The 15,857-nt window shown below is 36.4% G+C and overlaps 1 protein-coding gene across 8 annotated transcripts in view; it reads right to left on the minus strand.

The window, feature by feature from the left end:
* VPS13D (vacuolar protein sorting 13 homolog D) overlaps positions 1-15,857 on the minus strand; it is a 197,534-nt gene that overhangs the window by 180,443 nt on the left and 1,234 nt on the right. For 6 of the 8 annotated variants that reach the window (XR_012155549.1, XR_012155551.1, XR_012155553.1 and 3 more), the window contains exons 2-10: positions 12,677-12,839; positions 9,485-9,562; positions 8,975-9,165; positions 6,505-6,585; positions 4,598-4,714; positions 4,174-4,278; positions 2,917-3,087; positions 2,658-2,758; positions 1,860-2,028 (exon numbers count right to left, since the gene is read on the minus strand). Coding sequence is in view for 3 of the 8 variants with exons in the window: in XM_073316658.1 (XP_073172759.1) it covers positions 1,860-2,028; positions 2,658-2,758; positions 2,917-3,087; positions 4,174-4,278; positions 4,598-4,714; positions 6,505-6,585; positions 8,975-9,165; positions 9,485-9,562; positions 12,677-12,773 (1,110 nt within the window). In the remaining 5 variants the exon portion in view is untranslated. The other 2 variants (XR_012155552.1, XR_012155550.1) reach the window with 2 other exon arrangements.

Consider the following 15,857-nt stretch of genomic DNA (forward strand, 5'->3'; position numbering starts at 1 on the left):
GGTGGGAGGTGTTGCACAAAGGGACTTGCAACCCTAGAAGAGCTGTTTCTTGGATGCTCGAGGGATCTTACTAATAGAAATATATATATAAAAAACCAAAGATGGTTTTCAGTGCCAGAAAAAGGCTTGCCTATTAAGTATTGTTTCCAAACTTTGTGAGAGGGTCTAGAGATGCTCAAATCCAATTTCAAAGAAAACAATTTGATATCATACAAAGTAAAAATTTACAAAATTAGTGAAATAGACATTTTAAAAAACTACATTAAAAAGTTATTTAGGTTACAAAGTCAAGCCCTCTCTGTGCACTGAATGAGGTAGTGGTCTATGGAAAAAGTGTTATAATGGAATTAAAAGATAGTATCAAACTGCATAGGCATAAAGAACCAAAATGAAGGCTGCATCAGGTGGCAACCATATAGCTGACTTTTAAGTGCTTTATTTTGCAATCTAAATAACATTCCTTTAACAATTTTTTGTATGAAATTTTCTAGGTGAGTAGTTTTCTTAAGAAATTAAAAAAAACATTCTGCTTTGTACAGCTAACAACCCACCTATCATGCATCATCAGCAAGGTTTCAGCCCTGAACCTGCAGCAAAGCTTGAGCTAAGGACTAACTACATTAGCCAGCTATAGGAGGATATAATCCCGGGGATGACGGGAAGGGAGAAGGAGGGAATGGAGTGGAGATGAACTACTGGGGCTACGGGGTGGGTCTGATCAGGTGGATGGGGAGAGCACAACCCATGTCTGTCCCCATCTCCCAGAAGCTAGGGGAATGCGTGCCTCATGGGGGAAGATGGGCCACTGGGGCCCTGTGCCAGGTGGTGGTCAAAGGGGAGCCAAGGTCAGCTCTCTCCCTCTGCTCCTGTCACCGCAACAGCTCTGGAAGCTCCAGAGTGTTCCCAATATAATATGTGCTGCTGCTGTTTTGGCAGCACCATGGGCCTGGCTCTTTAAAATGTTTGTGTTCAGTTACTTTGACATGCTGCAAATTAAATGGCAATTTTCCAAAAGTTTACAGCTTAGCCAAACCTGTATGAAATTTCATGGAACAAGCAAAAGGCATGTCTCTAGCCCCAGGGTTTCTTCCCTGATGAATTTCAGAGGCCTGTCACAAACCACATATGTGTTAGACAGTAAAAAAATGTTCACAGGAATCTTATACAAAGGAAAGTGTTAGGAAGCCTAAATATAGGGATCACTACCAGTTCCCTCAGTAACAGGGTTTGTAAAAATTTCCAAAGCCCATTTCTACATTCTTTGTTCATATGAATAATCCCTCTTTACTAATGCAAGTAGGGAATACATGAGAACAAAGGTCTAAAGGATTGAACCCCTTGTCATGAACACCATAACTTTCTCTCAAAAATTCTAAATAGCTAAACACCACTGCAAATTGCAGGAAAACTGAATAGCAATTCTGTCTTCCATTGGAAAACCGAATCTTGAAAGAATTACCTTAAACATAAACATTTACTTTTCCTATGCTTCCCACCTCCCAGTATGGAAGGCTTGGGACACTATCTAGTTTTGCATTTTGAAAGACTTCAGGTAGAAGTTTCCTCCTTCATCTATGAAGAGATCAGCATGAATAATTAGTGAAAAAGCACCATTGATAATTGCGAGAAACAAGTAACGGCTCCAGGAAAGATCATCTGTTACACTACAAAGAGATTCTGTAAGTCCTAAAAACAATTTGCTGCCACACAACATATTGTTTAGCAAATTTAAAATAACTCTACAGTTAAATTTTAGGTAAATTTTAAAACAAGAACATAAGCAAGACGCATTTAGTTTCACTTTAAAAAGATGCTCGGGTCACATATCTATACTGTACAGTACTTGCAAATTTCAATACCTGTTCCACCACAGACAACGGGATGCCTTTTAACTGATTGTAATACATATCTGTGTAAGACACTGCATCTTGGGCCCGGTGTAATGCGAAGTCCCAGGTAGAATGTTGCCTCTGCTCTCTGATTTCTGAAAGATTAGCGTTCAAAGCAAAGATCCACCATTCTCGGCAGCTAAAACACATCAAATGAATACATTTCCAGTTAGTTTGATTCTCAATCCAGAGGAAAGGCTGAGTGAGAAAAATAGAGGATCGCTAGCCAGGAAATAAATGGGCACCACAGCCTCAATGGCACGTCAACCCAGCATGTCCTACTACTGCAGTAAGAAGCGCTACCTTCATTTCATCAGCTCCTATGACCTTTATTCTTAATACAGATCTGTGAACTGAGCATGTGGGATTCCCCACCTCTTCAACCAAAAAAAGCCAACTCATTCCAAAGGGGAGGGGGACAAAACCCCTATGCTATTTTCATTGTTTCATCATTTCATTCTTATAACTTGTGACAGAAGCACTTAAGAGCTTTGGATCAGAGCAACTTTTATTTTAGGTATAAATCCAAATTAAATTAAATAAATATACAGCAATAATTCAGCTGGTAGAGCACAGAATATTAGAACTATAATTTCAATTTATTGCTAAATTCTGTGCACCACATAATCACTAGCTACCACCTTTGTGATTTTTGCCCTAACTTTAGACTAAACAGTGTTGTTCAGGTAAGTGTAAAACAAACATAAGACTGCATAAAAGGGTATTTTACATCATTACATAAAAATATCAGTAGTATAAAAAACTTACTTGTCAGCTATCGTAACCTTTGGTTTCCATTTCCTGAACTTTAGCTGTCGCTCTTTTCGATCCAGTTCCTTTAAGAACCCCACGATTTGTTGATACTGCATCTTTTAATAAAGCAGCATATAAATAAATTAGGCAGTGTTAACGTATTCTGTTAAATTACTGCACAATGATTAAATCTCAATTTTATGTTCGTAGGTCAACTGAAAATAAACATCTAAAGCATGATCTGGAGAAGCGATTCACTGAGAAACCATTTTACCTGTGAAAGTTTTAATGGTATTGTCTCAAGCTGGATATCACACTCAAGCCGTGGTGTATGTCGTGATCTTAAAGGCTCCTTAGAACAGTTTCTCTTGAGGAGAGCTGAAGTACATACAGGCTCCATGATGTAATTATGATCACGGCTCTCCATACTTTTGTCCATTGCTTCCTGTGAGTTACAAGCAAATTCAATCTGTCACTGCATATAACACACATACACAATTTATCTAAATGACAATCTGCTAATAAGGATTCTACTAGGTGTATTACACTGCTGGAATTCCATCTCCTTTAACCAGATTTTCTCCTCATGAAATAATTGTTATCAAGAAGGTAATCTTGTTTAAATAATATTTGGGGAAATTATTTATACAGTGCCACAACTGTGCAAGGTATTTCACATTTCTATAGTGTCTTCAGAGGTTCTCAAAGCACTTTATAAAAATGAATGAATTTGGTCTAATAACATTCCTATGGAGGTAAGAAAATATCCCCATTGCATAGATAAATACACTGGGGCATAAAAAGATGAAATTATTTACCAAAGATCATACAGAAGTTGGGGGAAATGCTGGTCCAATTTTTAGCCACAAAACCATATTTTGCATAGTAACTGAAAAGAAAAACCCAGCCTCTGTCCTTTGGCACCCACAATCTAAAGCAGTAAGATCCGCTCAGGTACACTCTTGAATCCTGAATGGACTCCCATTGAATTCAGTGCAACTGGACACAGATATAAGATCCAATAGCTATACTGAGTCCTAAATTAGACCAAGACGACGTCATTACAAATGAAGAGGTGGAACAAAGAGACCAGTAAATACAGAGAGTGGAACACTGCTTTTAGGAGAAGATAATCATGTTGAGAGCACATCATCTGAGTGGATTAATTTTGCTTGTTTCTTGTTTATGACTTAGGTTATTTTTGTTTAATATTTATAGGTTGAATTACTATTTTACAGTCTATATTAGTAGTACCATTGGCAGGTCTCATGGAAGCAGCATGTTTTAAGGAGGGCTTTTAAAGAGGATAATTTAAATAGGCGATGTTCATACTTCAGTTTTTACTTGGTCCCGTACTAATCTTTCCATGACATCATGAATCCACATAGCTTCAGTTGCTCTAAATATTCCTAGACCTAAATGCACTATAAAATTTTACATTATATTACAAACCAGTGGAAGAACGTGAAAGTCTTGATTTCCCCCTTCACATGCAAGTAAACATTATTCCTTCCAAATGTTCATCTCATACCTGTAGCTCACCAAGAGGCAGGTCTCCCAATAAAGTGCAACAAGTATCCCAATAAATACTGAAGTCAGCAACATCCAACTGCTTTTTCCGCATCAACTTCTCTACCTAAAGTGAAAAATTTTAACTCACTCACAATGCATCAAACAAAATGTGACAAATTATTTTAAATCTGACTGTATTGTGATCACCATTAAATATTCAGTGTGTAACATGCAGCTGTTTTTGACTTTATCATGGTATCTACAATAATTCTTAAGGATGAAATTGTTATATTATAAAACAATATTTGCAGTAATTATTTAATAGCAACCATTGTATTGCATTTTAAAAACAGGAAACAATTATATCATTCTCATACAAAAGTGACATCACATCTTAGCGCGTATCATTTCTTCATGCAGTGTTAACTTTGACCTATACTCACAGGCTCATTTACAGCATTTTGCATTGATACATTTTTGATGCACACTCCAAAGGCAAATGGCTGTGAAGGATTTGTGATGCCATCCTCAAACCGCAAATGGACATCTTGAATTTTTAACTGAGGAGAGAGAAAAACATGACAGGGAGCAAAAAGATTGTGTTATGCTTGAAACAGATTTAGCGTACTGCAATGTTGATAAATTATATTCAAGCTGTTTCAATACTTACATCTCCAAGAAACAAACAAAATTTATTTAAATGGTTATTCTGTGATGGGACCCTCCTGCCATTTCCTGACTGCACTCCCACAGGCTCCATTCCATATTTCTTACTCTGGTCTACCCATCTCCCCAGATGTTAAAAACCCCAGCTACGTCATTTGCCATTTTCATAAAACAGTCTGTTTTTCTCTGCTGTTTTACTACTACCCTTGCTTGCAGGCCACAGTTGCTGTAGTCATACAGAAACTCGTGTTGCTCAAAACACAAGAGAATAATCAACGCAGACTAGAATAAAAACTAGTGCTGCATTAGCAGAACATGAAGTGGTGACCTGAATTAATTTTAAATGTGGCAAAAATCTCATAATGGTCATGGAACCAACTGAATTTTGCTGTTTCATGTTTTACTGTACAATGTCATACTCGGCCCAAGATCTCACGTTGAGAATATCTGATTTGCGTCATCACTACATGCTGTATCATCTCTGGAAGGCCCCAGTTATTTCTAGTTATTGTTAATGACAGCCTTTTACAACTGACTGTTACCTCAGTTTTCTGTTATGAGATAAGCATCAGTACATGGAAGCGATCCCTCAATACAGAGTTAGCACGGACTATATCCTCTACATATAGGTGAAGTAAAAGAACAAATTCATTACATGGCAGCTAGCATAAACAGATTTATAAGATATTACAGGGAGGGTTGCTTATTTTTTTGGTTTCTTTAGACACAAGTTTTTTAATAATGCAGATATCCTTATAAATTTTAATTAGCACACGTAGCTAAGAATAAATAAATGTGAAAATATCATGAGTTTTATTACGACTTTAAAAGAGGAAAGTAAAAGAGCCCAGGCTCTAGAATTTTGAGTGAGCTTGCAACTAAGGAGAAAAGGTTTCTGCTGAGTGTCTATCCAATATTGCTAGATGAAGACTGCATATACATTTTATTTGTATATGTTAAACAGTCTTTCAGGCAGCATCAAGCTTCATGCACCAGAAATAAGCAGAAGTAAGCAAAGGTCAAAGTTCCAGAATCTCAGAACAGTATTTACATTTTCTTCTTTATATACTTTAATGCTACTCTCACATCTTAGGACCCACACAGCAAGCAACACTGGAAGATAATGAATTTTGCCATTTAAAAAGGAAACTTCACAACATCAAGAAGGAAGTCAAACTTAACAGCGACATCTACTTCCCAAGCAGATGTGAAGAACAAAACACAGAAGTCGGTCCAGTACAAGATATTACCTCACCAAACTTGTCACACTCAAAACATTATACATAAACCTGGGTGTAATACATTGTAACTTTTAAAATTGGAAGTATTAATAAATTGGGAGACACTCCAATATTATGGTGATAACCACCATAAAGCTAGACAGCTTTTATATTGATCTATTATCTATCGACCCCTACAAATCAAGGAAGAATGACACTTCTCCAAGGACTGGGAGAGTGAAAGATTCCTTCCTCCCCATAAACCCCTCACTTTGCCAATTCTGGCTTGGTTCAGAGTTCAGAGGAAAAAAGATTCTAGCTCCGAAAGGGGCCTCTCTCTACTAAGTATTCACCTCCATTTTACACACGTTGAGTCTCCTGAAAATAAACAAGAAGCATATCATATACAAACCAAGTATTCTTTAGTAAATAGAATGAAAGATTGTGGGTCCCATTAGACTTACTTCAATGTTCTCTACAATTCTTGTGACTGCAGATGCAGTAACTGAATACCAGTAAGATTCTCCTTTCTGCTGTCGTTCTTTCTGAAAGAGAGAGAGACAGAACAGCTATTCTATTAAAAAGAAAATGTATTTTCTTTAAATATAAGGTTTAGAAAATAAATTTTAATGTTTACAAAGCCAGAGGAAAAAAATCTAAATAATGTAGGAAATTGCTAGTCTGACGCTATATTAGAAAGGGATTGTCATGTTAAAACTTCTATTTAACGAACAATGACTTACTTGTGTTATCAAAAGTTTAGATTATAACAAAGAAAGAATTTTTAAATGCCACTTCACTTTTGTATCATTGATGCTATTTATTTGCAATGGCTATGTTAAATGAAGCACACAAAGTAAGCTAATTAACTTCACGTTCTGGTTCTGTTCCATTAGCAGTATGTTTGCATTGCAAACACTGGTAGGGAATGTTTACTTCTAAACAAAAGACTATTTTAATTGAAATAGTCCATTTTCAGGACATTTTCAAACTATTACTATTAGCTTTGGTAATATTTTTAAAAAAAAAAACAATTTGGGGCATGAACTACACAACAATCTTTTGGAAGATGGAAGAGCATTAGAAGTATTTTAAGTCAAAAATCTATTCAATATGAGGTAATTTGTTAATGTTATAGAACGTGTGTATTAAGACAAAATTATAATATAATTTACACATCACACAAGGATGAAGATAGTTAACAGATGCGTTTCTTTACCAGTACAATTACAAGTTGTCTACTAGTTATGAGTATAAGGTTAGGAACTGTCTTACTGTACTTAATATCATACTATCAGTAGTAATATTGAGCTAAAACACGGTTAGCAAGAAATATATTAGAAAATATTTATAGTTAGCTACTGTTTATATAATTTGCTATTATTTTGGGGTTAAAGTGTGTGTGGGGGGGTGTTTAACCCCTATTTTGATATTCTGAAATATCCCCCTACCCAGACCACTTGCCAACTATTAGGAAGATAGGATTTTAGCAGAAATGTAAAGCAAATAATCCCCAGCAAGTTCTTTCCTTATTTTGTTTTATTAAAAACTCTCTTTAAGAACGTATTGTCTTCCTTTAGTCTCTTAAGTTTTCTACTACTGTTCATGTGTATCTTACTCCAAACTGGATTGTAGTTTAGATTTTTTTTTTAAATATTTATATTCAGCAGCCCATAGTACGTTCCAAAGCACTTGCAATGACAGCATCAATCACCGACATAGTACGTGTTCTTAGAAACGATAGCATCTGTGGTTATGGTTCAGATCAACATAAGCATGGGTTAATAGAACTCTATCAGTAATTCACAATAATTAACGTGTTATAGTCAAAGGCCCCTGAGTTCCTAACATTATGTATGAAAATAAACACACATTAAAGCTGAAATTTTCAAAAGTGCTATAGAAAATACTCCCACACTCAAAATTACAACATGGGCCAGCAATAATCAAAGTGTGATTTCATAACACCCACATCATCTTCCTACCAAATAAAACTAGAAACAAATGTTTGAGCTACACATTTACTCTTTCCTACATCTAGAAAGAGAGCATTCCAGAATTTCAGGCTCTCAGTGGAGCAGAGCCTGCTTCCCATCCCTTTGAGAACTGAGAATGTGCCAATCGCAACTGCCAGGAACGGGAAACTGGACAGCAGTCAGTTCCTCCAGTAGACTCGTCCTATATTTAAGATTTTGCAAATTAGTAGTCATATCTCAAAGCACACTTGTGGAACAACAGGCAATCAGTACAGTTCCTAAAGCATGAAAGTAATCAATACTTGTAGATAAGTGCTCTTGAAGTTGTGTAGCTATATAATGCAGGCTGCAACTACCAAAAGTGGCTGTCCATGGAAATTCCAAACAAAAAGCATATTTGTAACTTAGCCAAACTATGGATCATTTTCGAACAGTCTGGATCCAAAAGAAAAGGAAACTTGTGAATATCTTGGAGGGAAAAAAAAAAAAACATACGCTACCACATACAGCTCAAAGTAAAAAAAAAAATAATTTTTTTTTTAAATGTACACCTAAGTTGTTACGCTTACCAAACTTCCCAGGGTAAACCACATTAAATGATCAAGGCAGATTCTCCAGACATCCCCGGCACACCACCAATACTTCATATAGTCTGGATTGAGCTTTAACCAGTATCTTTAATCAACTGGGAAACACTGGCCAGGTAGCGGTACAGTGCTACCGTGAAATTATTGTGATCTGAAGTGATGATAAAATAGATGTGGGTTTCCTCAGCCTCCTGAGGAAGCCAAAGACCATGCAGCCTTATCACTTGCAGATCAAATCATAACTCGGTTTCCTGGATATTGACTCAAAAAGAGACTTACATTTGGTAGAAGGTTTAAAGGTGATCAATCTTCCGTAACAGAAAAACAAAATCAACTCCTTTATTTTAAAAGGTAAGTCCTATGTTACTCACTTTCCATTTTTCTTCCAGTGCTAAAAGAAGAGCTTTCTTGTGTTCTCTTTCCAGCAACTTCTCCCTTTCTTCATCAAAATCTTCTTGCTTTTCTGGTGCACCAATTAAGTGGAGCTTTGAGATAGATATCACCCAGGGATCCGCATGTGGGCGATAAAAGGGTATCTGGAGCGTTATTTTGCCAATGAAACCTAGACTCACCAAGAAAAAACATTGTTAGAATCCTACACAGGTACACTGTTATACTCTATGTAAAGTGAAAAAGACATAATTATTGCAACATAAAAACAGAATTTGTTCGCCATAAATTCAGATTACATAATTTGTCCAAGAATTTGACACTTAGCTGCAAACTCTTATTTTAAGGTCAGTTCCAGCTATGACTTATTACTAAAAGAGATCTTAAAAGACTAACCAGCATATGAAACGCTTCATACTTGTAGCAGGAAATAACAAAATGAATAATTCCTGTAGAGAACACCTGTCACACACACAGGCACAAATACATACCTGCTTTTACTTCAAATGGCAACTCCAGTTCCTTCAAGGCATCTTTCTTTAATGGTAGGTTTTCCAGTTCAACAGCTCCTGCAGGAGGAAGAGAAATAGCAATCTGTTGAGCAAAACTACATTACAGGCTGCTTGGCTGAGGATTATGAACTTAATACCAATAAGTTTTTTCTTTAAAACTAATAAAAATAAATGAGGTGGGATAAAAATTCTATTTCATGAGCAAAGCAAATCTATCATTTTAAAGAATGGGGAAATTAGATGTAATATTTAATCTTTTGTAATGATTTTTAAATGCAATCTGCAGGAGTTATTTGATATGGTCACTGGGTATATTTCAAGGTACTTAATCTGAACTTCTCCATCAACAGCAAAGCATCTGGAAGGCAATTTAAAAAAAAAAAAAAAAAAACACACCAATTAGAGGTTTTCTGGAAATTACAAAAATACACACACAAGATGATTTTAAACAAGGACACATGTTTTCAAAACAAGACAGAAACTTTGACATTAGTATGTAGAAAAGAAAAAATAGGATTGTTGTCCTAAAATGTCCCCTGCTAAAATTACAAGTGGGACAACAAGCAGATGAATGAAAATTGATTTTTTAGTTTTTGTAAACATACCCACAGTATACCACAGTAGCATGGTATAAATAAAATAGTTCCAATAGCAAAGGAAAACATATAAATGCCCAACACGCAACAACAGTTTAAACTGTAGCACCCTTGGCCTCTACAGTTCCATAGCAGACAATCATATTTTTATGAAAAGTCTTATACAGTAGATATATTTAACTCGTATTTCATTTTTACACTTTCATATCTACAATTCCTTATTGCTTCAGTAGGCCCATATGAGAACTGTGGCCTCTTTCCTCCTCCTTAGCATTGAATTACTATTTCAAGAAAGGCTGCCCCTTTCAAATATGTAAATTTATCTGTCACACAGGGAAGAAAAACAGATTCTTGAAATGTTGTTTCAGACTCAGGAAAGGGGAGGATTTTAGCAATAACAACAATGAAATGCATTAAAAATAAACAGGATGAAGGAGAGGAAGCAAAGGAGAGGAGAAGGAACAAATGATGGCTTGAAAGTCATGAAGAAGCGGGAGGATAAAATGGCATATGGAAAATTCATTGTGAGAAACTTGTTTAGAACCTGGGTCCTTACATTCATTATTCAGATTAAACTCCTTCTAGCTTCAGTAGCGTTTCATCTGAGTGAGGAATACAAGACTGGGCCCTTACAAGAAAACGTGGCCACATACTGAAAACCTGAGGCCAAATCCCATAATCTGTTAAATGCACACAACGTTCATTGACTTCAGTAGGTACTGCAGAATATAAATCTTGGTTTTTGTTAGGAGAAGAATTACAGGAGATGTCTCACCGACACATTTGAAAATGGAAATTCCCCATGGGTTTCAATGGAAGACCCTAAGAATCTATTCCATGAAATCCTAAAGTTTCTAGTCTCTGATGGTCAAGAAATATACTTCATATAGCGAAGGAACTTTATGTGACTACATTTTTATTGCTTTGGTATATTATTAATATTTATTATTTTTATTGTCATAGCACCCAAGAACTCCAATCAGGATCAAGGCTACCCTGTGCTAAGCACTGTACAAATACGCAAGAGGACTCTGTAAAACTCTTCAGGGAACGGGCAATCTAATGCATACTTCTATTTGTTTCTCACCCACCAGTCCTATCCCTGTACCTCATAATAAGAATAAAGCTCAAGGCTGGGCCAACCAAGAGTCAAAAGGAACTTAACACTATACACTGATAGTCAGCCAAAATTCCATCCTAGAACTATTTCTTTAAGTAACCAACAGTCAAAACTGGCTCCTTGCAGTGTAAAAAATTTCTTCTCAAAACAAGTGAAGGTGAGGGACTACATTATGTAACTCAGTCAAGACTTTTCTTTTTTAAATCATGACTTATTACCCCACCTTTCATGAGGGAATCAGTGAGTATCCAAATAAGTTCTCACCATTACCTGTTATGTATCTTCTAAAGTGCGAGAAGAAATTTCACAAAACCTGCACACACAAACTATCCCTGCAACTACATATTGAAAACTAAAGCAACTATTAAGCTGCCTATATTCCATCCAAGCTTCTCTCCAAATCTCTCCCCTCGTTAACCCTGAATACGCTATCAAAAGCATCTCTATCTGCTTGATACAACTTACCAATTAACATTTGCTAAGTACTATTTCTCACCTTCAAAATTCTCCTGAAATCCCTGTTCCATAAAGCACCCCAGATAGAGAAATCACATGCCACTGTTTGCTTTACTGATTTTCAAAAATTAAACCAATAACCCATAGCATCAGCTGGGCTCATGTGTGCTCTTTGATATATGTTCTGTAAAAATACTTTAAATATTTTACTAAATATCTTGAGAATACAATGATTTCCTGAAATACTCGCTATTGCCATTTGATATTTAAAGGAACGCCAGTTTAAAAAAAAAAATCAGATCTACTACTGTTGCAAGCAACCCCTATGCTTACTGTAACAAATAGATTAAACAAAATATTATTTCCTTCTATTTTGTCAACTTCTTTATTGAAACACATGCACAGTGGTCAAGTGCATTGTCACTTTCACTGTTCATGGATGGTGCATAAGGCTCTGAAAGAGGTTCCTTATTAATAACAGCAGCAGCAAAACTGAAAATGAAACAAAAGAGGCAGCAAACAAGTGTGTGTGCACATATTAAAGGGTGTGCTTGAGCACATTTGGAGCTGTTGTTCTGGGGTGTTCCCAGAGGACCCTTCAAAACATCAAGAGTAGAGAAGAACAGAAAACCCATATAGATTTTATTACAGATTTCAAAAACAAACCCTCAGTACACACTAATAGGGTGCATTATCAGGAAATCATTTTTTTCATTAGTCTATTTAAAAAAAAATTAAGCTGGCATTAACCCTTTAAGGAACATCTCTCCTTGGAAAGCAGGAAGATTTACTCACTATTTTTGTTTTAATTGTATATTTTTATTTAGATCAATTTACTACTACAATACAAGAACAAGGACATAAGTGCTAATCAGTAAGACAAATGTAAAATATATTCAATATATGTATTCCGGCTTTCAGTGAATACAAAATCATTCTATCAATACAATTCTTAAAATATAAAACAGAGATACATCAAACAGTACTAATAACCCTTACCTTTCAGAAGAGCTACTGAGAGTTGGTCTGTGTTCAGGTTATTGACATATTTGCCCAAATAGGTGTTGAGGACCCAGGCTACCAGTCCCTCCAACATGATTGTATCCTGGAAGGGGTGGCTAAGACTCTGTTGTCATCCTCTGTTCCATAGTTCAGTTGTATTCTGTTTTAAATGCAAAAGGGAAACATGTCTAAGAGATACACTATGTGTTCTCAAACCATTTCCCACCCTCCAACATACAGAAATTGAGACGCAATTGCAAACAATTTTCACTTTAATCATCCCATCCCAAAGGCACTGGAAAATTAATATTAAGTACAAGATGCTTTCCTAGAGTAGCTGCTTAAAAAAAAATGTAAGAATTTTGCTATGTACAGCTACTTTTAATTATCCTGTTAATCCTAGGTCAGAGCATAGCGCAATGAAGTTACTATTTGAACTGATTTTATTTATACAATATTAGACTGTATGAACTCCCATAATACCACCTCACCTGCTGCAATCTTTACTGCGGTAGACTGCACTGCATTTGTTAAACCTTTTCCTCACTGAGATTTGTAGTGCTTTAGTGATTAAAAACACTAAGCAGAGTGACCTAGCGAATAGAGCACTGGACCACAATTCAGGAGACTTGGGTTTTATTCCGATCACTGCCGCTAGCCTGCCGAGTGATCTTGAGCAAATCACTTCACTTCTCTGTGCCTTAGCTTCCCCATCTGTGAAATGGGAATAATGATACTGACCTGTCTCTTAAAGCGCTTTGAGATCTAATGATCAAAGCATTATATAAGACCATATTATGGAAGTATACCCTCTACTCATAGAATCATCATACAAAAATTAATCTTTGCATCTTTCATATTGTAGCACTGTCCTATTCTGAAGCAATAAAAGACAAGGTACCACATTGCTCTTTCTGTCTTCAGGGAGGAAGGAGACTGAAAATAAGCAGTTCTGGATGCAGGTTAATGTGCTGTCTCTGTAGCCTTGTACCTCTTCCTCAGTTCCCACAGGAAACCCCTCCACTGGTACTCCATAAGGTCTGGACTCTCCATCTTTGGAAATTATGGTCTGGAGTGGAGGGTGGCCACACTCTGTGACAGTGTTCTCTCTCCAGTTTTTATGTACGGCTTCATACCATGTCTATCACTGCTATCTGAGTGTACATGCATGCACATACCTACGCACATACCTACCCCAAAACTTATTTTAGTTCACATTAATGTTGATCTGGTCAATATTACTTGCTATCCCCACTCCATTCAGTGTAAGACCCCCTGAACAAGATTCCCAGGAACAGCAGCTAGCAAGGGAAGTCTTTGCAGCACTGCTCTGTGAAGAGGCTGGAAATGACTGGGAGGGGCCAATGCCCACATTCTGTGACTCTACAGATCAGGTTTTCTGGGAAAAGAAGTGAGCCAAACTTCCAGCCCTTTCCATTATAGGAAGAGTGAAACCCAAGCTCCCTGAAAGAAGAGTGCACTGGAAACTCCATCAGTGAAAACTGATGGATTTCCTGTCCCCTAAAAAGCAGTTACTTTTGTAGAAGGCAATCTGGCCCCAGAACAGGAAAAAATGGGTAATTTCATCCTAACTTTTACTTTTTACTCTGTGCACAGGATGCAAATATAAGCATGTGCCTTCTTTCAGCACACTCCTATACACTACATATTTATACCCTAAAAAAACGATACATTATACACCTTTAGTAGTTTCAGTCTGAAAAATTTATGTTGTATTTATTTTGTCAGTCTTTTAAGCTCTCTGACTAACATGTAATCATGGTCATAAAATAAGAAGCCACTTGACCATGCTGGGATGCCAGCAGCCATTGCTGAAAAGAATCTAGTGCCATTGGACGTGAATTGAAAGAGTAGTGTGTATGCATGGAAAGCTTAACTCAACTTTTGCTAACAAAGGCCCCAATTCTACAAGTTGATTCATGTCGGAGGATCCTCACACCCCGTGAAGTCAATGGGTACAATGAACCAGTAGAGATCTACCTCTGTGGATCAGCTTCCAGGACAGGGCCTTTAATTCTATTTCTTTGTGGCACTCTTATAAATACTTGCAAAACAAGTTACTTAGTTTTAATTTCTTGTCTGCTCAGGTTCCATAAGCTCAGATAATACTGACAGCTAGCATGATTTTACAGTTTTTAAAGGGATACTGTCAAGATTCTAAAGATAAAATACACATACTTTGACAATTATCAAAGGGGTAGCCATGTTAGTCTATAAGGTGCCACAGGACTCTTTGCTGCTTTTACCGATCCAGACTAATAGACGTATTGGAGCATAAGCTTTCGTGGGTGAATACCCACTTCATCTGATGCATGTCGTATTCACCCACAAAAGTTTATGCTCCAATACATCTGTTAGTCTATAAGGTGCCAGAGGACTCTTTGCCACTTACATTTTTTACCCTCACAATCTTTACCAAACATTTCTATTTCAATCCGTGCTGTTGCCAGAAAATAAAAAGGCAAATTGTAATTTATGCCTCACTGTGCTGTCATTGAAGTCAACTGTAGAACTCTCATTAACTTCAATGGGAGCAGGACCAAACACTTACCTAAACATTGGCAAACAAAGGGTGAATACACAGTGTGATGTGGAAAAATACTATACATACCCCTGCTTTATTAATTGGGTGTCTGGGGGCACATCATTTTCCTCAAGGCAACATGAATCAATTTTTTAAAACATGGAGTTGCAGGTGGTAGAAAGTGAAAAAGATACTTTTCATAAAAAAGCAGGACAATAAAAGGAAATGATTAATTTGAGGACCATATTGTAATTTTTATATTAAAATTCAGGGTTTTTCCATAGCTAATATGAGTTTTACTTGACTGATGGTTGCAACAGGAATGTTTCCATTTTTAAAATATCAATGAAACCTTTCTTCTATTAAACCGTGTCCCCAAAGATTCAATTTCTCTTGAGCATTAAAAACCCAAACACAGAGTTGTGCTAAGGCTGAAAAGTGAAACTGACTAGAACTAAAAGTTAAACACAAAACATCTTAAAATAATGCAAAGTAACAAACTATTAAAATGAAAAATATTAAAAGTCAAGCAGTTCATTATTTAAAATTATCTGATCTTTTGACTTAAAGTGCCTTTAATAGTTTCCACAGGGAATGCTAGCTACACTCCACAAACTTAAGTCTTGTCTTTCA

The sequence above is a fragment of the Lepidochelys kempii genome, chromosome 18, assembly GCF_965140265.1.
Source record: "Lepidochelys kempii isolate rLepKem1 chromosome 18, rLepKem1.hap2, whole genome shotgun sequence".
NCBI lineage: Eukaryota > Metazoa > Chordata > Testudines > Cheloniidae > Lepidochelys > Lepidochelys kempii.